At 37.4% G+C, this 26,189-nt stretch overlaps 1 protein-coding gene across 1 annotated transcript in view; it reads right to left on the bottom strand.

Annotated features, from left to right (window-relative positions):
- Positions 1–26,189, bottom strand: part of LOC150088894 (citron Rho-interacting kinase-like) — a 178,665-nt gene that overhangs the window by 149,829 nt on the left and 2,647 nt on the right. The window contains exons 2-4 of the mRNA XM_090370347.1: positions 24,579–24,754; positions 12,721–12,965; positions 8,353–8,446 (exon numbers count right to left, since the gene is read on the bottom strand). Coding sequence (XP_090226473.1) covers positions 8,353–8,446; positions 12,721–12,965; positions 24,579–24,754 — 515 coding nt within the window. The remainder of the gene's footprint in view (positions 1–8,352; positions 8,447–12,720; positions 12,966–24,578; positions 24,755–26,189) is intronic.

The following is a 26,189-nucleotide window of genomic DNA, read 5'->3' as shown; positions in this document are numbered from 1 at the left end:
TATTACCATTAAGTTTGCCTTGGTTGTCAGATGACTGACTGGGGAGTGACTTCCATCAATAAATAAAGCTTTGGCTTAATCTTAAACATACTGGAATACAACCGGATCTTCAATGAATTTGTGCTCTTGACCTGTATTGAATATTTGTGTGGACAGAATTCAGTTGTTGTCTCAGATCACCATAAATGGTTAGTAATACAGCAGATGCTCTCAATCCTCTAGAGCCCCACAAAAGCAGTGATCCGAGTCAGAGAGAGATAAAATTTTAAGTTCAGTGTTGATTGACCCATATCCAGTGATTACATAATTTGTAAGAAGACTCGGGTGAACCATTTCTCTGTAGACTTATTTAGAAAAGTAACATTTCGTATGAACTGTTTTGTTACCAAACTCTTTGTGCAGTCTGTCATCTATCTTCCCATCTGCAAACTACAGGCTGCAAGCAACATGCCTTCTCTACTTCAGTTGGCTGAAGTAAATATGGTGATACATCAGATTCAATGAGCATATTATTTCTGATATGGAAACACAGATGTCTGTAAATTAGATCGAGTTGTATAGGGATGGAGTAAGAAATGACTTGAAGAGCAGCAGATGAGTTAGAGTAGAACCTCATAAATCTGGTATCCTCGGGACATAGGACATGCATGATTTTTAAAAATTGAGTTTTTTTAAAGTTATGCACATAGTCAAAGCATTCAAGGGTAATTCATATCATGTGCATATTCTGTATAACATAATATAATGTAGTCACACATCAGAGAAAAAAAATTAATTTTTCTGTGCATACTTGGGGAGAGCTTTTGAACATTTAATAAAATAAGTATGCTTTTTGCTAACTAGGTAATCTAAAAATCTTGTCAGAAATCACATTTGAATATTTTTATTAGATAATACAGTAGCTCTGATTCCTAATATCCAAAAAGTGATAGTCACCACCAAAGCACTGAGCCAAAATGTGAACCCATGTTGCCAGATTGATCCAGTGAGTAGTGTGCTTGCCTAAGAAATAAAAGTAATAATTGGGTTCAAATCCCACCTCCACCATGGGCATTGCTGCAATTATTCAATATTTTTAATATAAAGTATAAATGGCACAATATGATTTCAGAAATCAAATTGCCATAAACTAAATGTTTGTTTTTCTTGGTTTTTTTTAGGAGCATTAGCAACTAAGGCCATATTGGTCCGGGATATAGTAGTAGTAGTAGTAGTGGCACTTGATGCAAGAAAGCAGTGTAGGAGCTTATGCAGCATCAGCCAAAAAAAAAAAAAAAAAAAAAAATCACACCATACCCTCCAATTGCCTGTCCAGTTCCTCCTTAAATTTATTTAACCTATCAACTTCCACAACGACAGATGGAAGTTTGTTCCAGCAATTAACCACCCGCTGGCTAAAGGCAAATTTCCGCACATCTATTCTACATCTATCCTTTCTTAATTTGAACTTATGTCCCCGTAGGTTCGTATTCTGAACAAGTGGGAGGATCCCATCAGAATTCAGCGGGCTCAACCCATTCAAGGCCTTATAGACCTCAATCAGATCACCACGCAGGTGCCTAGTCTCCAGCCACTGCAATTTGCAGAACTTAAGCCTCTCTTGGTAAGAGGATCCCTTCATTCCCCTCACCAATCGTGTTGCTCTTCTCTGTACACGCTCAAGCAAATCTACATCCTTCCTAAAATGAGGCCTCCAGACCTGTACGCAGTACTCAAGGCGTGGCCTGACCATTGCCTTATACAGAGGGACAATCACCTCCTTTTCCCTGCTAGCAAAATTCCTATATATCATTGACAAAACCCCATGACCTGCCCTAGCAGCCTGTCTACATTGCTCAGAAAACTTCATATCTGACTGCACAATTACTCCCAGGTCTTTTTCATTTTCTACCACCTTAAGTGTAGTACCACACAGTTGGTACGTTTCTCTGGGGTTACTTCTACCCATATGCAGTACTTTGCATTTGTCAAGGTTAAACTTCAGTTGCCACTTCTTAGCCCATCTGCCCAAATTATCTAGATCCTGTTGCAGTAGCACACTGCCATTACTGTCATTAACAACCCTGCCAACCTTCGTGTCATCTGCAAACTTCGACATTAAGCCTGATATACCTTCATCAATATCATTGATAAATATACAAAACAACAGTGGCCCCAACACCGAACCCTGTGGGACTCCACTAATAACATTAGTCCACGAAGAGCAGCACCCATTGATTACCACCCTCTATCTTCTCCCACTTAACCATCCTTTTATCCATTGTAGCAACTTACCCTTAATACCATTCTGCTCCAATTTGTACAGTAGTCTTCCATGCGCAACAGTGTCAAAAGCTTTCCTGAAATCCAAGTATATGATATCAAAATTATTTTTTGCATCCAGTTCCTTTGTGACCACATCATAATAACCAATCAAATTTGTCAGACAAGACTTTCCCTTAACAAACCCATGCTGTGTCTGAATTATTGCTGCAGTCTTGTCTAGATGATCCTGCAATGCATCTTTAACCAGTGACTCCATTATTTTACCCGGAACAGAAGTTAAACTAACTGGTCTGTAATTATTCGTGTCACCCTTCGAACCTCCTTTGTGAATTGGGGATACATTTGCACATCTCCAGTCCGTGGGAACCTCCCCTGAATCCAAGGATGCTCTCATAATTATGGCTAAGGGTTTGCTTAGTTGCTTTGCCGCCTCCTTTAATATAACTGGATAGATCCCATCCGCCCCAGGTGCCTTTCTTATGTTTAACTTCAACAATTTCTCCTCCACTTTGCTCTCAGTTATTACAAAATCATTAAGCACACTGCTACAATTTGATAACCTTCTTCCATTTTCAAACTGTAATGATTCCTCACGTGTGAATGTAGATGCAAAATACTCATTCAGTTTGTTTGCTATCTGAGCAGGGTCATCAACAGTCGAACCATCGATGTCAAGTGGACCAATCATATTCAGCCCCTTCCTTTTAGAGTTTATATAAGTAAAGAAATCCTTGCTGTTTTTCTTAGCATCTTTTGCCAAAGATTTCTCGTAATCCGCCTTTGCCTGCCGAACCTCCTTTGTGACCTGATTACAGACTAGCTTATATCTGCTACAGGTTTCTGCGTCGCCTGATAATTTATATGCATCCCATGCATTTTTCTTCTCTGTCACGAGTCTCATTAGTTCATTTGATAACCATTTAGGCCTAAACCTTGAACAATATTTCTTCATCGGTATGAAAAGTCTAGTAGCTTCCACGATTAATTCCTTGAATGCTTCCCACTTAGAATTTACTGTTTGTAACATCGTCAGTCGATCCCACTGTACAGAATTTAAAAACTGTCTGAGACCACTGTACTCCCCTTTACGGAAGCAAAAACCCTTTCCTTTACCCCTGACGGTAGTAACCTCTTTGAGTAAATCCCACTTCAGCACACTGTGATCACTGCCACCTAGTGGTTCCTTTATCTGCAAATTCTTAATACACGAATGATCACTGCTGATAACCAGATCAAGAGTATTACTTTCTCTGGTTGCCTCTCGAACATGCTGCTGCAGAAAACAATCATCCAATAAATCCACAAAAGTCTGACTAGTGTGTGAGTGACCAACCCACAAGTTCCAGTCAATATCTGGGAAGTTAAAATCCCCCATTATAAGACATTCTGATTTACTGGCCCACTCTATTTCTCTGTACAATTGTTCATTGTACTCATTCGAGTCATTAGGCCTATAACACACTCCTACTCTTATTTTTGCTTTTGCAGTGCTTATGTCACACCAAACTGACTCAACAGTGCACTGTCCATCTATATCAACTGGATGCACTTCTTCTGATTTTATGTTTTTCTTAATTAACAGCATAACACCTCCTCCCTTTCTGTCCTGTCTATCCTTTCTGTACACATTGTACTCCCCAAATTCCAGTTCTGCATTCCTTATATCTTTGTGACACCACGTCTCTGCTATCCCAACAATATCCGCCTTTGATGTCTTGACCAACACTTCAAATTCATCAAATTTATTTACTATACTTCTAGCATTGGTATACATGCAAGCATACATGCTCCTATGCCTATTCCTTATTACCCTAACACATCCCATATACCCAACTATTCCAGGATGACTGCCATCCGTCCCTGAAACCCCCAACACCCCTCGCTCCAGGTCGCTTCTTATTCTAATAGAAGTTGTGCAAGAATCACCTTCACCTCTGCCTGCGGTTACTGTTAAACTATTAGTCTTTGTATCCCCCCAAGCTAGCAGTTTTCCGACCCACCTAACACTGCCTCGATAGCATCAGCAAATATTCTTGCACCCTTTCTATTTAAGTGTATCCCATCCCTGTAGAAGCAATCTCTCCTGTTAACAAGTACAGTCCAGGCTGAAAAAAATTCTACCCCTTGAGCCTTGCACAATCTTTCCAGGGCCGAATTGATCGACAAGGCTCTCATCATATACTCCCTCCTATCGTGTCTGGGCAGAATTGCAGACACTTTTAAATTCAACCCTAATTCTCGGCTTTTTTTCAACAGTGACCTGTACTTGTTGAGTAATTCTGCCGGTCTCCTACTCTTAATATCATTAGTGCCAACGTGTACAACTATATCACCTTTTGTGCCCTTGAAAGATGATATCCGCTCTACAACGTCATCAACCTTTGCCCCTGGCAGACATACCCTGGTCCTGTTCCACATATCCTTTTTACATAGCATGTTCCCCGTTTCCCTGATATCACCGCATCATATCACCGCATCATATGTGGTGATATGATGCGGAAAGGTCATTCCATGACCTTTCCGCATCCTCCATATTTGGTGGTGACGGGCTGGAACCCCAGTCTAATCAAGAAGCGTGTGCTACGCACTGCTGCTCCTTCCCACCTGGCTACGGAGGCGCCTGCCATAAACTAAATACATACTGTTGTACTACTAAGTAGTATACCATGAACTAATATTGAAAGTCTCAATATTAGTTCATGTTCTCAAAAATATTGGTACAAATGTTTAGGGGAGGTAGGTAACATCTAAAGGAATGTGAATCGCATAGGAACCCATAATGGGAATGTCACCGTAAGTCAATACACGGTACTGTCCATCAGTTCGCGAGAGGGAAAATTTCTGGTTTACTCATTCAAGCAGTAGTCACCGCACGAAGAGCATGCATCGATATACGAACTGTGAGCTGGCAGACATGCACCTAGTGTATAGATTAGCAGAGGGCCCACACAGTGTGTGCCCCCATGCGACACAACATTGCTTCGCAATAAATGTGTGGGCAGGTATGGTCGGTGACTGCTTAGTCAGCCCATACCTGTTACCATCCCACACGAACTCCACTAAATATCGGATCTTTCTTGAACAAGTTCTACCAGGGTTATATTCCAGCAAATGTGAGACGCAACATTTGATTTCAAAATGACGGGGCGGCTGCCCATTATGGAAGGTGTGTTCGTGACCATTTGAACAGGCGTTTTGGGCATCGATGGATTGGCCGTGGTGGACCCGTTGCCTGGCCCCCACGCTCACCTGAATTTATCGAGCCTTGATTTCTTTCTGTGTGGGGGGGCTCAAATCTATCGTGTATGAATCGCCTGTGGAGATGGAAATGGATCTCGTGGCGAGACTCGTCTGCACTGCTGCTACTGTCAAAGAAACTCCAGGTGTGTTCGACCGTGTCCGGCAATCCATGCTGTGTCGGTGTCATACATGCATCGCGTCTCATGGTGGAACCTTCGAGCATCTGTTGTAACATCATGAAATGCATCCATCTTGTACTCCATTGTTAATATTATGTCAAATAAATGTTTGCCACTAATTACTGTCTTGTGTCATTTCTGCTTCTTGTGCCTCTGCTACTACTTTCCCGTGATGTTTACAGTTATGGGTTCCTATGCGCTTCACATTCCTTTAGATGTTACCTACCTCCCCTAAATGTTTGTACCAATATTTTTGAGACACCCTGTATATTGCAAATACACAGTAACAATGATGTACAGTCATAAGAAATATGTAAAATGGAAATAAATTGGTATTTGGAAATTATTAATGAAACGTATGCATATCTGGCACCTACAATACTTTTTTTTTTTTTTTTAAATCCAGCCAGCCTATTTTCCTTCTGCCTGTGTACAGTAAACTATCCTCAGAGAATATTCAAAAAGTGATAGTTTTTGATAATTCCAGATTTATGTGGTTCTACTGTATATTTATGAGCTGCAGTTCATGGCAGTTGCTCACAAAAAATCAGATATGGATCACACCTTTCCACAACACTTAGTATGATTCCTTAATATCTACACTAACTGGATTTAATGTTTTTGACAACACAGAATCAGTCAAAATGACAGTAAGTGATAAAATTATATATAATAAGCTATCTAATATTATTGTTAAAATGCTCTGTAAATTTATTTTTATTAATATCATTTCAAATTTGTGTTTGTTCTATTAAATAATTTGTATTGTTGATGTACTTTGTAGTAACTTTACTAGCTATTTAGCATCTTTGCTGCCTCAACACATATGCATAAAAGAGTACTAGGAGTGTTGTGCCGCAATGCATATGAGTAGTCATTCTTAAGCAGTCAATTGAGTGCCATAAACATAAAGGCACATGAAATTAACAACTATTCACTACTGGAACACTAATTGAACAATTTGCAGTAATACCTGGCATTTGTTTATAGACTTGGTACACAGTTTTATTTGTTTTTTGCTTGTGCCGATGTCAGTTTATATATATGAATAAACTTTTTATAAAATTTTAAGATTTGTTCTAGTTTACAGCTCAGCACAAAAGTGTACAGTGTTTGCTTTTAACAGTTAATTCTAAACTTCTGATTTTCAACCATTTTTCACAAATTTTCAGAATGATGAGGATGTGAGAATGCTGATATTTTTCGACATCCGGTGCTGAGCTGTAAACCAGAACAAATCTTAAAATTTTATAAAAAGTTTATTCATGTACATAAACTAACATCAGCACAAGCAAAAAACAAATAAAACTGTGTGCCATCCTGAAAACTACAGCACATTGAATGAACTCTTTCACATTTAGGAGGCAGCAAAAGCATTAAGCTGTCTATAAGGAATGCCTTACTGGATATCTTTTTGATGTGAATAATGTTTATGCTGGGGCTTTTGTCACTCAGGCTGTCACAAAAAGTGAAATGTCTAACTGCTGTTATATCTCCAAAACTAATAGACAATAGTATAAACATTTTATACTTATTTTGTCGGGTATATAATGCTGTCGACAAATATGCAAGAAAAAATTAGAAATTTTGATATTTAATATCATTTTTTTCAAAAAAAATAAAAAGTTTACATATGATAGATAGACAAACAGTAAGCAACAAAATTGTTCAGTAGGAAATGCAGTTTTTACATCTATAAATAGTTTTGATGTAGCTTTTATGGTTCCTGAGTAACAGCGATGCAAAATTGGGAGAGTTGAAAAATGAGCATTTTCAAGTTTGTTTTTGCAATATCTTGAAAACTATAAATGAAATGAATAAATGAAGCAACAAAATTGTTGCCCTTTGAGAGCTCTACAAGGATATATAACTAGATTTCGAATCGGGTTTTTAGTTTGAGAGTTGAACAACTCGTTAAAGTAACTACGTCTACATTCAGTTACTTCGAATTTGTCAAGCAGTGCGGTTGTGTTTCATTTAGTTAAGTTGTGACAATGCCAAAAGTTACATCAACTAAATGTGTTCAAAGATTTCAACAAAATCAGAAATCTAACATTGAAAAGCAAGCACCAAAGTCAGCGGCGGAATGCAAGAGAGAGAGAGAGAGAGAGAGAGAGAGAGAGAGAGAGAGAGAGAGAGAGAGAGAGAGAGAGAGAGAGAGAGAGAGAGAGAGAGAGAGAGAGTCGTAAGCATAAACACAAGCAAGATCAATTAGAAGTAGATGTCCGGCCATCAACATTGAAAAGAACAGTGCAAACATGCAACAAAAAAGGTTACCACAAACCTTTATTGTTGATTGTAAATGAAAATACCGAATAAAATAAAACTGATTTTATTAAGCTTAAATTGTATTTTTTCATTTCACTTGACATTATTCACAGATCCACCTTTGCTCCATGGAACCAATGTCGATTTTTTAAAGCTAGGAACATCAGACTTACTGAAAGAATTGTATTTTACTCCTTACCAAAATACTATATTAAACCCCTGGATTCTATTAATAAAAATACTATAAAGGTATGGTTGTTATTGAAAAATCAGTCCCATTAATTATAATAGCAGATTACTATGAACTATAATACAATTCTGAATTAATTTATTACATCACTGGTTACAATCACTACAACACACACACACACACACACACACACACACACCCCGTACTTACAGTTTTTTGAGAACTCAATTTAGCTGCTGAACCAAAATCTGCTAGCTTTACATGTCCTGTTCTATCTAGAAGAACATTATCTGGTTTGATGTCCCTAAAAAAATAAAATATAATAAAATAATAATTTTTTTTTAAAACAGATACTGGTCTCAAAGTGATAGTTTCAATTTTTGTAATCAGCACTCATATCATTTACATTCCTTCAGTCAAAGAGATATTCTTATATACACTCATAAAAATAAAATGTGACTGTACATGACTACCTTACTACCTACATTTTATACCACACAAACACAATAACCTACGGAATTTATAGGCTAGTGCCATTGCAGTGGTAATAATAATAGCACCCGTAATGTAAAATACATAGAGCATTATTTGTTAAATGCATGTATTAGTTTATGGGGAAGAGTATTGCAAAAGACACACTTAGATAAACCTATGGAGAATGTATAGGAAAAATATGGTACATTGTTAAAGAGTACAGACACATAAGATAATATACAAAACTTATCGCTGTATACCTACAACTTCTTCCTGGGTAAACCACCAAAACTGAAAGGGGAAAAAAAAAAAAAAACGATAATGGGTTCTCTATTTCTGTAATGATTAACACGCACTATGGCAAAATCAATTTTAAGGTTATAATAACAAATAACAGAATTTAGGATTATATAAAATATAACAGAAATTAAGAAATTTAAAATTTATAAAATGCAAAGTACATTTTCCTTTAAATTTTTATGGTTGACCCCAGAAGTCACCCAAATTGTAGGTATACAGTGATAAGTTTTTGTACGTTATCTTATGTGTCCGTACTCTTTAATAATGTACCATACTTTACCTAAGTGTTCTCCACAGATTTATCTAGTTATGTCTTTTTCAATACACTTCCTCATAAACTAGTACATATATTTAACAAATAATACTGTGTGTGTGTGTGTGCTCACACGCACACTGTGGACAGAAATCATGGGATACCTACCTAGCAATGGGTAGGCCAAACCTTTAGCCCGGATAAGGGCAGTCACATGGCGAGGCATTGAGTTCACGAAAGCATTCCACAGGTATTTCCATATCCCTGCTTGCTGCACCACTGTCCATAATTCCGCCACATTCCTGGGTGCAGGATCAAAAACTCAAACGGACCTTTCCACAGCATCCCAAATATGCTCCACAGGGAGGCCATTCCATAGTAGTAAAATATGTGGAATGCTTTTTGAACCCTGTTCTAGTCACAACGGCTCTTTGTGGAAGCACATTGTCCTGCTGGAAGAGTCCATTGCCCTGTGGGTGCACAATGACCATGAAGGGATGCAGATGGTCGGCAAGGGTGGACATGTAACCTGGACCATTCAGAGATGCGTCTAGATGTACTAGAGGTCCCGTGTGCCAGTTGAACATGCCCCAGGCCATTACTGATTGCCCACCTGCCTGAACAGTTCCTTGTTGACACGATGGGTGCATAGCTTCATGCAGTTTCCACCAGATGCACACCCTCCCGTCAACTCGAAATAACTGGAAATGGGATTCATTGGACCAGGAGACCAGACTCCAATCATCCGAGGTCAAATGCTGATGTTCTTTCGCCCAGTTGAGGCGCAGAGTCCTATGTTGTGGTGTTAACAATGGGACTCTCTGGTGGGTCGGTGGCTCTCATAACCTATTGCGACTAATGATCACCTGATGACCTTGGTGGAGACATTTCTGGCACCTCCCTCGTTGAAGTCAGCAGTGATTTGCGCCACTGTCGCTCTCTGGTTGGCTGAAACAATGCGAGACAGACATCAACAGTCACATTCATCCACCAACAACGCTGTCCATGATGAGATGTTATTCCGGAAATGGCGTATTCCCAATACACTCTTGATACTGTCGAAGAGGGTTAGCGCAATTTCTGTACCACCTTTGCGATAGAGTGACTCATGCGTCTGGCACCCAATATCATCTCTCTTTCAAAATCAGGTTAACAAATAACATTTATTCATACTGATATCGAATTAATCTATGTGAATGCAGTGTATTTATATACCTGCCAAGTGGTGGGTTCATCCACTAGCAAGATGGGTGACAGCATCGCATTGCCCAGGAATCCCATGAATTCTGTCCTTTCAGTGTATATTATAATAATATACACATTAAAACTCTTTCTTTAGTTTTAAATCATATATTGCATTTTAGAAACAAAATAGTACATTTTAAATGTTTTTTATTTTAATCTTACAAAACTATTTCTATTTTTCTCAGGACTACATTTAAGAGATTGGTGCCCTTATGGACTAAATAAAGCACCTACTGTTTCTTGCTAACATGTATAATAAATTACTCATATCATTCATATACAAAAATAACAAATTATATATTTTATTCAACTACAAAGAAATTATGATTAATGAAATAAATACCTACTTGCAAGGTAACAAAATTATGATAGATGCATATTCCAACCCTCAGCATATGCTATGGTTTCTTCTAAACCATCTAGCTGATGTTTCATTATAAAATGCATTTTTATTTCTCACAGACAATCCCATATCATACAAAAAAAAAAAAAAAAAAAAAAAATGGTGCTTATGGCCAATGCAGAGAATGGTTAACTTTCATTTAGTTTGTTAATTTTCACATAATATGTAAATGATAAATATGTTCTAATAAAATTTTCTAAAATTACTGCACATAATTGTTTTATACACTGTTCTGTAACCAGAATTCTATATCATCAACATATCCAAAAACAATTTTCCAGACTGATGATTCTCTGATTAATAGTGATAATGGATGTTCTGCTATATTTGGAATTCGGAAAAGTTTGTGCATGGTCTTGCAAGTTTTTTGTTTTGTAAAAATTGAATCAATGATAAAAGAATTGCTAAATGGCTGAAGAGAAAGCACTAGCAAGTCCATACGAGAGAGAAAAAAAAAATCAAGATACAAGAAAGAGAGAGGTTAGGGTTTGTTATCTTGATAGCTCCTGACACAGCCTATCTTGGTCATAGTCACCAATTTGTATGGTATATAGTAGCTCATATGGTCTTTATCATATATTATGTCTGTACAAGTGCTTTTGGATTTTTTTCCCTTCATAACGTGCATGATGAAGGACTTGGAAAATCAAATGGGTGAACCCTGCTCCCTCTAGAAATCAGCAGCTAACCACAGCTTTGACTGATTACTCCGATTTCCAACAGAGCTTTCAGTTAAAGCCTCCAAAATAAGTGACACGTGGCAAACTTACTATAGTGTCACAAAAACTTTCAAGAGAGATGTTTGGTTTAGTTGCTTTCTTATAGCATCAAGGTAGCTAAAACAATGAGACATCAGTTATTTTGTTATTTGGTTTTTAGGAGCATTAGCAACTAAGGCCATATTGCTCCGGGGATATGCGGTGGTCATTCCCTGACCTTTCCGCATCCTCCGTATTTGGCGGTCACAGGCTCGAACCCCGATCTAATCAAGAAGCGTGCGCTACACACTGCTGCTCCTGCTCACCTGGCTACGGAGGCACCTAATGAGACATCAGTGTATAATATCTGTAAACTGTATGTAAAGTCTTCTGTTCGTTTGTCTATTTAACAGGATGAAAATCCAGAGTTTCTGAGATGGGAACTTTTTAGGGAGATTATCCAAAAGCATTACCAAATTGGTTACGTGTAGAATAGAGAAAGTATTTTTTACAGGAAAGAAAAAAAAAAAAAAAAAGAGAAACACCCCAACTTTTTCAACATAAAAATTGTGGAAATCAAGCATCAAATATAACCTAACTAAGATATTTAAGTATTTCTGAAAGAAATGAGAAATACTCAACTAAGCACTCAAGATGCACTTAAATTGAGACTAGCTAAATGCTCTAGATATATATTTTTATCTATCTAAGATGACACAAACTAAGGAAAGCAATTTAAGTTAAGAAAAAATAAATTACAGGACTCCAAGCAAAAGAACCTTAATTTTACCCAGAGTTCATATAAATTTAAGTAGATATGACAAATATTTTGTAAAATAAAAACAGATGAGAGGAACATGACTTACATTTATAGAGAATGAGGATTTTAACTGTTATTATTTTTTAAGGCCGATCATATACTATATAAAGCTTTCTTCTTTACATCAGTTTCCTAAAATTTCATACCAAGTAAATACTCAAAGCCAAACACAATAAAAAAAATTTAATATCACTCATTAAATGAAGTAACATCAAGATGCAGGATTAGTCAAAATTACATGTGTACATGCACAAATATTCTGCATGATGAGTTTCCAACCCTATTTGACAAAAGTATTTAAGAGGATCGCTATTTAATCTGTGAGTCACATATTTATTATACTGAAATTTTTAATTGCAAAATTTTATAAAAAAAAATAAATTACCTATGAACATAACCCATGTTATGCAAGCTGTTGATGGCTAATATTAATTCTGCCATATAAAACTTTGCTGTATCCTCAGGTAATATATTATCATAACGCTGAAGAAGAGAGAGCATATCACCTCCAGGATGAAATTCCATTACTAAATACAAATGTTGGCGATCCTGAAAAGCATACTGCAACCTGGTAATCCAAGGACTTTCTGCCTTTGCCATAATGTCTCGCTCTTCCTCATAAAATGCAACCTTAAATGAAATAAAATACATTTATAGGATTGTTTTATGCACATGCTATGAAACAATGACTATTGAAATTGAATACCCACCTAATAGTGTTGGGCCTTTCCCAGGTGCAGATAATAACTTTTGCATAATATAAAAGGATGTCAAGAGAAAGCAAAACACATTTAGAGTTAAGAGACATATGCTGCCTGTAGAGCATCCCAAATTTGTGCCACAGTAACTAGTGATGAATCTGCATGTCGTACAGTGGGAGGGAAAGTCTTAACTATTCTGCAAATGTGGTCTGGTGTACTGAAAGATTCTGGGTGCGAGGTTAGCCTGTGCGGACATTGCTCCTTAAAGCTCTTCAAACAGAGAAGTTTTTCCTGATTTATTTTCTGCTTTATTAGTTTAAATTGTCATATTACCTTATTTTCTAGAGTAGCTTTATATTCCTAGTTACGATACTTAGTTTAAAGTTTAACTTAGACAGAGATTTTGTAGATATTACTTAGTATCGGTAACGGTATCAAATCGACGTGTCACAAACCAAATTTTTTTTTTTTTTTTTTTTTTTAACCAAATTTAGTCGATTTATTAACCAACTGTTATATCAAATTATCTTCTATAAGTAGATTATAGACCTAGTCAGGAGCCTTAGTTTATTCTAAATTGAGATAGCGAGATTTGGAAGCTAATCAATACTTACGAGTCCGTAGAAATACCGTTCGTGAATTCCCGCCATTTTTACATGATAGCATAAGCTTAGTGTCGTATAGTGCATAATATAATATTGCCAATTAATCAGTAAATCTATTAATCTTGATAAACTTTATTGTCAATTAAATTGTACTTTTAACTCTATATATATATATATATATATATATATATATATATATATATATATATATATATATGTAACGACTTAATCTAACAAATAATTAATACATAACTATAGTGGTACACGTGATACGGAAGTTGTATAAAGGGAACTCGTAGAAAACACTAGATACCGAAAAAAATATATATATAACATAACTGTTTTGGGATATAACTTAAGGATTTAATTTTTGTTTTGAATTTTATTGAATTAAATCGGAATCATGACTCTGACCAGAGCAGCAAAGCAAAAGGCTCAAGCTAATGGGAGTGCTGTGGTTCAGGGGAGAACTGAGGGGGGCAGTTGCCCTCTGAATCACAGTCTATTAAAATGCACTGTTTGCTTGATGTTTGCGGAGCAGTCGGGTACGGGACATGATACTGCCAAGGGGGATGTCTTTGTGTGTGCACGATGTAAGGAGTGCAAGGAAATCAGGCGACAACTCAGCGTTGTTATGGGCCTTTATGAGAGCTTGAAGGACAGGGTGGATGCCCTCGAAGGAAATAAATTGAGGGGCCCATCAAGCTCTCAGCTGCCCACATCAACGCCAGAGCTTGCACTTGGTCATCAGGCAACACAGAAGCAGCCCCCTAGGCAGAATGCGCTGGTCCCACAGGAACTAGTAGTTGTTGGTGACTCTATTGTCAGGGAAACGGGGAACATCCTTTGTAAAAAGGATAGGTGGAATAGGACCAGGGTATGTCTGCCAGGGGCAAAGGTTGATGACGTTGTAGAACGGATATCATCTTTTAAGGGCACAAAAGGTGATATAGTTGTACACGTTGGCACTAATGATATTAAGAGTAGGAGACCGGCGGAATTACTTAGCAAGTACAGGTCACTGTTGAAAAAAAGCCGTGAATTAGGGTTGAACTTGAAAGTGTCTGCAATTCTGCCCAGACACGGTAGGAGGGAGTATATGATGAGAGCCTTGTCGATCAATTCGGCCCTGGAGGGATTGTGCAAGGCTCAAGGGGTAGAATTTTTTTCAGCCTGGACTGTACTTGTTAACAGGAGAGATTGCTTCTACAGCGATGGGATACACTTAAATAGAAAGGGTGCAAGAATTTTTGCTGATGCTGTCGAGGCAGTGTTAGGTGGGTCGGAAAACTGCTAGTTGGGGGGGATACAAGGACTAATAGATTAACAGTAGCCAGTGGCAGAGGTGGAAGTGATTCTTGCACTGCTTCTATTGAAATGAGCAGAAGTCTGAAAAACAGGATGCAGGATATTTCAGAGACTGCTGGTAGTCATTGCGGTACAAGTAAACACATGGGTTGTGTTAGGGTAGCTAAGAATAGAAACAGGTGCATGTATACCTGCGTGTACACCAATGCTAGGAGTTTGGTAAATAAATTTGATGAATTTGAGGTATTGCTCAAAACATCAAAGGCAGATATTGTTGGGATATCAGAGACGTGGTGTCACACAGATATAAGTAATGCGGAACTGGAATTTGGGGAATACAATGTGTATAGAAAGGATAGACAGGACAGGAGGGGAGGAGGGGTTATGCTATTAATTAAGAAACACATAAAGTCCAAGGAAGTGAAGCCAGTCGACATCGATGGACAGGGCAGCGTCGAGTCAGTTTGGTGTGACATAAGCATAGGGAAATCAAAATTGAGAGTAGGAGTGTGCTATAGGCCTAATGACTCTGATGAGTATAATAAGATATTGTACAGGGAAATAGAGTGGGCCAGTAAATCAGAGAGTCTTATAATGGGGGACTTTAATTTCCCAGATATTGACTGGAATTTGTGGGTTGGTCACTCACACACTAGCAAGGCTTTTGTGGATTTATTGGATGATTGTTTTCTACATCAGCATGTTCGTGAGGCAACGAGAGGGAGCAATACTCTTGATCTGATTATCAGTAGTGATTCCTCATGCATTAAGAACCTGCAGATAAATGAACCACTAGGTGGCAGTGATCACAGTGTGTTGAAGTGGGATTTACTCAAGGAGGTAACTACCATCAGAGGTAAAGGGAAGGGTTTTTGTTTTCGTAAAGGCAACTATGATGGTCTGAGACAGTATTTAAATTCTATACAGTGGGACCAACTGATGATGTTACCAACAGCAAACTCAAAATGGGAAGCATTCAAGGAACTAATCTTGGAGGCTACCAGGCTTTACATACCAACTAAGAAATATTGTTCAAGGTTTAGGCCTAAATGGTTGTCAGATGAACTAATGAGACATGTGGCAGAGAAGAAAAATGCATGGGATACATACAAATTAATGGGTGACATGGAAGCCTATGATAGATATAAGTTGGTCTGTAACCAAGTCACAAAGGAGATTAGGCAGGCAAAGGCAGACTATGAAAAATCCTTGGCAAAGGATGCAAAGAAAAACAGAAAAGAGTTCTTTACATACTTGAACTCGAAAAGGAAAGGGATGAATCAGATTGGTCCACTGGATATTGATGGTTCAACAGTTGAGGATCCTGCTCAGGTGGCTAACAATCTAAACGAGTATTTTGCATCTACATTCACGCATGAGGAGTTATTCAGGAAGGAGAATCATGTAGGTAAAGTAAACATTGGCAGTGAGCTGGATGATTTTGTAATAACTGAGAGGAAAGTGGAGGAGAGATTGTTGGGGATAAACATAAAAAAGGCACCTGGGGTGGATGGGATCTATCCAGTTATATTAAAGGAGGCAGCAAAGGAAGTAAGCAAACCCTTAGCCATAATTATGAGAGCTTCCTTGGACTCAGGGGAGGTACCTATGGACTGGAGATGTGCAAATGTGACCCCAATTCACAAAGGAGGTTCAAAGGCTGACACAAGTAATTATAGACCTGTTAGTTTAACTTCTGTTCCAGGTAAATTAATGGAGGCACTGGTTAAAGAAGCACTGCAGGATCATCTAGACAAGAATTCAGTTATAGCTCAGACGCAGCATGGTTTTGTTAAGGGCAGGTCTTGCCTGACCAATTTGATTGGATACTATGATGTAGTCACAAAAGAACTGGATGCAGGGAATAACTTTGATATTATATATTTGGATCTTAGAAAGGCTTTTGATACTGTTGCACATGGAAGACTGCTGCACAAATTGGAGCAGTGTGGCATTGGAGGCAAATTGCTGCTATGGATAAGGGGATGGTTGAGTGGCAGAAGACAGAGAGTGGTAATCAATGGACACTGCTCAACGTGGACTAATGTTATTAGTGGAGTTCCTCAAGGTTCAGTGTTGGGTCCGTTGTTGTTTTCGGTGTTTATGAATGATATTGATGATGGGATATCAAGTTTAATGTCCAAGTTTGCAGATGATACAAAGGTTGGCAGGGTCGTTAAGGACAATACTGACGCTATGCTGCTGCAACAGGATCTGGACAGGTTGAACAGATGGGCTGAGAGGTGGCAAATGAGGTTTAACATCGACAAATGTAAAGTGCTGCATATGGGAAACAGTAACCCCAGAGCAACGTATCAACTCTGCGGTACTACACTGACAGTGGTGGAGAATGAAAAGGACCTGGGGGTAATTGTGCAGGCAGATATGAAGTTCTCTGAGCAGTGCAGACGAGCTGCAAGAGTAGCTCATGGTGTCTTGTCAATGATATACAGGAATTTTTCTAGCAGGGATAAGGAGGTGATTATTCCATTGTATAAGGCAATGGTAAGGCCACATCTTGAGTACTGTATACAGGTCTGGAGGCCTCATTTCAAGAAGGATGTAGAGCTGCTGGAACGGGTACAGAGAAGGGCAACAAGATTAGTAAATGGAACAAAGGGTTGCTCTTACGAAGAAAGGCTTAAGTTTTGCAAATTACAGAGTCTGGAGACTAGGCACCGGCGAGGTGATCTGATAGAGGTGTATAAGGCTTTGAATGGTTTGAGCATGCTCAATGCCAATGGGATACTTCATCTTTCTCAGAATAATCACCTCAGAGGGCATAAATTCAAATTGAGGAAGGACGGATGTCGGATAGATGTGCGGAAATTTGCCTTTGGCCAGCGGGTGGTTGGTTGGTGGAACCGACTTCCATCACTGGTTGTTGAAGTTGATAGCCTAAACAAATTTAAAGCTCAACTGGACAGGTATTTCGAACGAACGGAGGGGTGAAATGGGAGTGGGTTTTTTTTTTTTTTTTTTTTTTTGTTTTTTTTTGGCTGATGCTGAATAAGCTTGCTTTCTTGCATCATATGCCTCTGCTAATGCTAATGCTATAATCAACATGGGGAAACAACAGGAATACTGGTCACCAGAATAGCATCGACTCTCAATATTCAGATAAATCACAGCTGGTAGACATTAGTTGCATAAGAGGATCCAAAGACTCCCAAGACCAATACTACCAACAACACTGTCCGAATCATGTGTATTTAAGTCAACTGCACTGTGTTGTTTTCACTAACTGCAGCGTCTACTGTTTATATGGTGCAAAATGATGCAATTCAAAGCTGCATACCTTTCTCTAGTTGATGACATAAGATTAGTTGGGGGCAACTTAAGCATCTGGCATTAAAATCAAGCTGGTGGAGGGTATACGGCATCACTATATAGGAAGTGGTCTTGACTGCTTGATGTATCGTGAGGTGAGTATCTCCATTACTATTGGCATGCATTAAACAGTTGCATAAGAGGATCCAAAGACTCCCAACAAAACATTCCCAAGACCAGTACTACCAACAACACTGTCTGAATCATGTGTATTTAAGTCCACTGCACTGTGTTGTTTTCACTAACTGCAGCGTCTACTGTTGACATGGTGCAAAATGATGCAATTCAAAGCTGCATACCTTTCTCTAGTTGATGACATGAGATTAGTTGGGGCATTAAAATCAAGCTGGTGAAGAGTATACTGCATCACTATATAGGAAGCGGTACAGACTGCTTGATGTATTGTGAGGTGAGTATCTCCACTACTATTGGCATGCATTAAACATTCTACCTTCTCAACCCCACAATGCCCACTTCCTGTTTTTCCTGCATCAATCATCTCACATTGAACTAAGAAAAATCACATGTTCTCATGTTTGGCACAATCACCAGTTCACAAATATGTGATGTATGCATTAGCACATAGTGGCTGGTGCTAGCAGTGGCTCAGTTCACCTTTTTATTCTAAAAAAGTTTATTCTTTACTATCCTGTGTAGGAGGAGGGATCATATTTAAATGGTCACTGGTATTATTTTAATAAGATACAAGTGACTTAATTAAACATGAAGAAATAAAATTTGCAGTCAGTTATAGCCATTTAGCAATGCAAAGCTGTAAAAATATTTAATAAACAAATTAAAATAAAACACCAGTGATAAATACAAAATTCTCATACTACAAAGTAATATTATTCATACATTTATTACTCAATAAATGTGTGGGTGTGGCAGTGGGTGCCTTTACATAATGCTTAGTACTCTTCTCTCATTCACTTCTGAGCTCTGTTATGTTGAGGAATACATCTCCTGTGAAGAGGATTGTCTAATCAGGATCGGAGAGAATTTGAGGAGAAAAACTAAAACTATGGGGGGGGGAATCATTTAATATGCTAATAATCAAAGAATTGAAAAAAAAAAAAAAATATATATATATATATATATATATATATATATATATATATATATAATAAATAAATATATATAATATATATTTATTAATATATATTATATATATATATAATAATAAATATTGTATAACATATACATTATCAGTGGCAGCTCATGGTATAAGAAAGTGGTGGCTCAAGCTTGCATTCTGATTTTCAAAAAAACTTTCTAGTTTCAAAAAGTATTACTTATAATTTTCATCACAGGTAAATGTTCTTAAATTTAAAACTAAACTATATTCAAAGTTCATATAATTCTGCACCTGTGTAATACAAACGATGGCAGAACAAAATAAGACATGTTAAGGTCGATTCAGTGGGCTACCAAGTTGCAAGTGTTCTTGCAACCCAGCCAAACTGAATGTCATTGATGACATTGTATGACTGCGTGTGTGTGTGTGTGTGCATAGAACCATCAAACACAGTTCTCCGTAAAAGTTTGCAACTAATTGCACTGATCACAATATTACATTATTGTATGTTCTACGTTGGAGTGTTGTATTTTTGTGTAGGAATGAATAATCTTGCTTTATCACAGATTATAGTACAGTACTAAGTAATTAAAATAATTTATAATTATATAACAAAATTCATTTGTTATATAATTATAACAGATTATAATTTAAAAAAAAAAAATACTTTAACAGTTAAAGTGTGTGTGGCACTGGTCTTATTGCGGACGAAGTCTGGGGTGTTTTATTTTAACTCTATTTTTCCTTGAAAACCCCTTAGTATTTGTGAGGCAGAAATAACAATCTTCAAGGTGGTTGTTGTTATTTGGTTTTTAGGAGCATTAGCAACTAAGGCCATATTGCTCCGGGGATATGCGGTGGTCATTCCCTTACCTTTCCGCATCCTCCGTATTTGGTGGTCATGGGCTCGAAACCCGGTCCAATCAAGAAGCGTGTGCTATGCAGTGCTGCTCCTGCCCACCTGGCTATGGAGGTGCCAATCTTCAAGGTGATTTGTTGGTTGTCACAAGGCCAAAACAAAACTTTAAAACACCACAACCTACCACTAGATCTTACAAATCGAAACTAACCCCAAAAATATACATTTAAGGGCTAAAGACAGCTTGTAAATAAGTTGTCTTTCACAGAGGTGCCTGGCGACCTGAATTATAGTAGGGTCCAAACATGTTACCATTATAGCAATATAATTCAGAGTGGCTACTCCTCAGGTCCATAAAAACTAAAGAGGTATAATATATCATTAAACAACACAGATATGTCTCTTTTGTTACAATATATTCGATCGGGAAAGGTACAGAGTGCGATGTTAGATAATTTAGTTGATTTTGAAGCTATTTTACATTTTTTTTTAAAACTGTTTTTGCTTTTTTCTAAAAAATGTGATGTGACAGAAACTTTTTACTGTCATATTCGTAATCAGCACATACAAATTAACAAAAAATGCTTACTTTCACCCATGTTAGCAAAACCTTATTGACCAGTGTAAAAATACATAGACTTTTTGGAACACCTTTCGCCAATTTTTGATCATCATCAGCCATTTTCAATCCACTGCAGGATGAAGGCCTCTCCAGCAACTTTCCAGTTCCTTCTGTTTTGAGCACTGGCCATCCATTTACTACTCAAAAACTCATGAATTTCATCTATCCATCTCCGCCTTTGTCTTCCAGGTTTTCTTCTAGCTCCTCTTGGGTACCATTCTATTATTTTCTTAGTCCATCTGTCATCATTGTCTTCGAGCTATGTGTCCTGCCCAAGACCATTTTAGTTCTTTACTTTTGATAAGAATGTCCTTTACTTGAGTTTGCTGCCTAATCCATGTGTTTCTCTTCTTATCTAACAGTCTGATTCCCAATATAATGTGTTCCATTCTTCGCTGTGTAGTTCTTAGCTTCTCTTCCATTCTTTTGGTGAGTGCCCAAGTTTCACTTCCATAAGTCATGGTGGGGAGTATACATTGATTCATTATTTTACGTTTCAGACAAACTGGGATATTGCTCTTCAGTATGTGACTATATTTCCTGAATGCTATCCATTCAAAATTTATTCTTCTCTTGACTTCCAGCCATTTATCATTATTACAGCTAATAACTTGTCCCAGATAAGTATATGACTCCACCTTTTCAATTACTGCTCCTTCAATCATTATTTCCCTTTCCGTGGCATACTTGTTCATCATTACTTTTGTTTTAGCCATATTCATCTTGAGTCCAAAATCCTTACTGACTGTGCATAACTGATTAAGATTTTCCTCTAATTCTTTGGGATCGTGGCTTATGACCACAATGTCATCTGCAAATCGTAAATGGTTTAGGTACTCTCCGTTCACATTGACTCCTTTCTGCGAACAGTCTAATCTTCTGAAAGCTTCCTCAAGGGCAGCAGTAAACAGCTTCGGAGATATTGTGTCTCCTTGTCGAACTCCTTTCTCGATTTTAAATTTGCTATTGTCTTTGTCTAGTCTAATAAAGGATGTAGCACTCTCATATATTTTCGGGTATGTCGTATGTGTACTCTCATATATCGGGTATGTCGTATGTGTTGCTACTTTGCAATCCATCTTCCCCACTGCTGGTATCATTCCCTCGCTCCTTGTATAATTTTCTATAGTAGTCTTCTGCTATTTGAATTATGCCTTCTCTGCTGTTTATAAGTACACCATCGCTATTCTTCAGTTTCAGTATCATTTGTCTTTCTGTATTACTGCTCATGGCTGCTGATTTAAATCCTTTGTTTTCCCTTAATGCTTGTTCTACTTTTCTTGTGTTAAATCTTCTTATGTCCTCTCTGAGTCTCTTTCTAATGGCTTTGCATAACTCAGTATACTCAATTTTCTCCCTGTCAGTGTTTTTCTTGCTCTTCATTTGTCGTCTTTGGTTCATCATGACAAGTGTTTCTTGACTAATTTTTTCTTCTTTGGATTTCTGTTTCCCTATAGGTTTCTTGGGCTTTATCACTTTCAGAAAGTTGTAATATTCCTCGTCGATATCTTGGTCCTGAGCAGTCTGCAGAAGCTCAAACTTGTTCTTAAGTTCCAGTACATACTGCTTTTTCTCCTCCTCTGTTATTTCAAAGACCTTTGTATTATTTACTCGAGTCAGTTTTTTTCCTTTCCTATATCTACATCAAGTGTACATCTTACCATTCTGTGATCACTTCCAACATTTACCTTATTCAGGACGGTAACATCATTCACAATATATCTTCTGTTAGTGAGGATGAAGTCAATTTCATTAGTTGTTAATCCATTTGGACTCTTCCATGTCCACTTTCTGTTCACCCTTTTCTTGAAAAAAGTGTTCATTACTGACAGTCCTTGAGATTCTGCAAATTCCACAAGTCTTTCACCTCTTTTATTTCTTTCACCAATTCCAAAATTTCCAATAGTTCCTCTTTCTGCGCTGTTTTGCCTTTTTCCAACCTTAGCATTGAAGTCTCCCATAATAATAGTGTAGTGGGTTTTCTGCTCATCTAGGAGACTCTCAATTTCAGTGTACATTTCTTCAACCTCTTCATCATCATGGCTCGACGTTGGTGCATAAATCATTATAATCTTTAGCTTGTACCTCTTAGAAATCTTGAATATTAGTCTTGACACCCTTGGTGATGTACTTTTGAATTCCAAAATGTTGTTTTTAAAATCTTTATGGACCAGAAACCCAACTCCACCTTCACTCCTTTCACTGTTTCCATTGGTGTACAGCAGATTTCCACTTGATAAACTTATAAGTGATTCATTTCTTCTTCTTGTTTCAGCCAAACCGATGATATTCCAATTCACATTTTCTAATTCCTTTTCCAGCTCTAATATCCTGTCTTCACCGATGAGTGATCGTACGTTATAACAGGCTAAGTTCAATTTCCGTGCATGGCAGCCTGGTTGTACCCAGAGATTCTTAGCACCCTCTGCTTCCACTCTGATCCTCTCGCTGCCGTAAGAGGGAGAGTGAAAGCTGCTGGGGACTGAGGGCCATTTGTATTGTTGTGCTCTCATTGCTGGAGGGTTTGGTCTTTTCCTCTTCACGCTGACCAGGTGTCTTGAAGAGAACCACTCTACACGTTCGTTGCCACCTAAGTGACGTAACAGGGCTTACCATCGAGAAGGTGTGCATGAGTGGATTTTAGGGAGGCAGGCCAACCGGACTTCTCCTAAATCTTCTGTAATAGAGAGATATTGGATCCATCAGTGTTTTAGGCTGAGTGTCTGATAACACACAGGATACCTGTTCCCCTCTAAGCCCCCAATTTTTGATATGCTGAAAGAAATATTTCTGTTCCTACTGCAGATTAATTTAATTGGTTAAAATGATGTCGACCTCCATGGATGAGCCCTTGCATATCTCTCAAATTCATCCTGCAGTGGTTCCATTTGGTTCAGATCAGGACCCTGAGCCAGCTACACCAAAGTCACACTGTGTTCTTCAAATGAAATTGTCACAAACTAAGCTTTGCGCAAGTGAGAATGTCCTGCTGAAAAATGTAAAGTTCTGTACCATAAAATTTCCTCACAGTTAGAAGAATAACAGGATTAGAATAACACGAGGGATTGTAATATCTCTCCTTTTGAAAGAATGACATATACAAAATGAGCAACCCAACACCATACTATGAAAACCTGGCCCAAACAAAAAGACTGTCACACTACCATGTTTCACAGTTCTGCAAACCTCAGTTCTAGGCACCTGTGAGATGATCTGATTGAGGTGTTTAAGGCTTTGAATGGATCGAGCAAGTTCGATGCTGCACACATGGAGCATAAATTCAAATTGAGGAAGGTTTCAGGACAGACATGCAGAGGTTTGCCTTCGGCCAGCAGGTGGTTGATTGTTAGAACAAATTTCCATCTGGTTTTTTTTCTGTTGATGCTTTATAAGCTTGCTTTCTTGCACCATGACACTACTAATACTTCTGCACTTGCTACTGTGCATATGTCCAAGTATGCACACTATGCCATAACAGAAATTTGAACTTGAGGGCTCAGTAAATATTGAGAAGAGCCTTCATTAAATATGCCTCATCACAAGAGGCATGTTTAATGAGGACACTTCTCAAGATGTCTTTCTGGTCATTTCTAACAAGAATCTGAGAAAAATGGAACAGAAAGGACACTAAAAAACAATGTGTTTGTTCATTAGTGTCCTATTTTATAACAGTATACAATTTTGTTCCTTTTACATTGAAAAGGAGTTAGAAATTTAAATAAATTCAACTGATAACTTACATTTTGCTGTGAAAGTGTATCACTCTTGCGAAGAATTTTCATTGCATACACATCACCTGAAACCTTTTCACGGACAACCTGAACTTCTCCAAAATGTCCTCTTCCAATAATCTTTTTAATTTCAAAATCACTACTGTTGACACGTAAGTTACGCAACTCAATTATCAAACTGCGAACTGAAAAAGTAAAGGTTTGCATTTAACATATGTGACAAAATGCAAAAGATAATAAAATAACTAAATTCCTTCATATACTTTGTATGTCACAACCAGAAGAATTTATAACTTGACTGTAACTGTTTTCTTTTTACAGCTGATATACCAACAAAACAATCAGCAATTGGCTTGTGTATTGTGTTGCAGCAACAAATTACTCTCGTAACAACCTGCATATATTACCTCAGGATCACAGCCAATTCAGACTTAAAAAGGAATTAATTTTTAATCAATTGGCAGTTATATAGTCATATATAAGATATTACAAACCTTGTGGTATATTTTCACCTTATCAACAGTGACTTTAATAGAAACTGTAGCAAAAAATTACCATGGAAGGCACTGCAAACAACTTCAGAGTGACCAATAGGTTAAAGCAATCACAATTGAAAAGATTCAAACATATTTGACTTTTAAAACAATCAGGTTATTCAGTAAAAATGTGTGTACCATGTAATACATCCACTTTTCTTTTAATAGTAATCTCAAAATATTGATGAACTTATACTACTCTAGTACTATGAAACAGATTAAGAAAAACAAGCCACTTATTAAAACTGTACTTCAATATAGTTTTACAAATATACAGAGATACATATCTGCCAACTTTTAGGGGAAAAAAAAAACTAAAGCCTTTTAATATAGATCTAGTATTAGTTGAAATGCTCAAACTGCATTCCAGTACTGTCTGAGAGGCAGTCCAAATTAACGGAACTAACTAATGCATGCCATATGCTGCAACAGACAAATTATGCATGTTACCATTAAATGATACACTATATTTTAAAACATCTTTGCTTTGTTTATTTATTTATTTTTTTTTTGTTCTGTTTAATTACAAAGGGTAAATATAACATCCAAAATCTGGCAACCGTGGGACTTGGTGATTGCCTGTTTTTGGACAATGAATCTAATCAGGCATGAACTGTCAAAATAAATGGCAAAATCGAAGCACCGATTGGAGAACACATCAGCAGCTCACTGCTTACTTTTTTCCTAATTTCTCTACATGATTTATTTATTACTAACAATATTATTTTATTTTTATTTATTCTTTTGCCTCCTTGGACCATTGGTAAAAATTTCTAAATGAAAAACTTGGGTACAATGAAGTTACCAAAACAATTATGTACATCATATCAGTAATGTTTCACTTACACAAATAAAATGACAAGGGAAAAAAACAAACAGAAACACAATGAGATATTTTCAGCAAAGGTCGAAGAGGATCCAAATATGGGAATAAAGGTAAAATATCTTAAATTTTCTTTTCTTTCTTTCATGTGATTTACATAGAATCAAATTATTCTAGCAGCAGGAAAGTGTTCCATGGCCATCAGAGTATCAACTGCCCTAAAATAAATACAAAATAAGTTTCTTTAGAGAAGAAAAACAT

This window comes from Mastigoproctus giganteus, chromosome 3, assembly GCF_048544385.1.
Source record: "Mastigoproctus giganteus isolate SK-2022 chromosome 3, ASM4854438v1, whole genome shotgun sequence".
NCBI lineage: Eukaryota > Metazoa > Arthropoda > Arachnida > Uropygi > Thelyphonidae > Mastigoproctus > Mastigoproctus giganteus.
The sequence above is the reverse complement of the archived record's forward strand: the minus strand, read 5'-3'. Positions and strand labels throughout refer to the sequence as shown.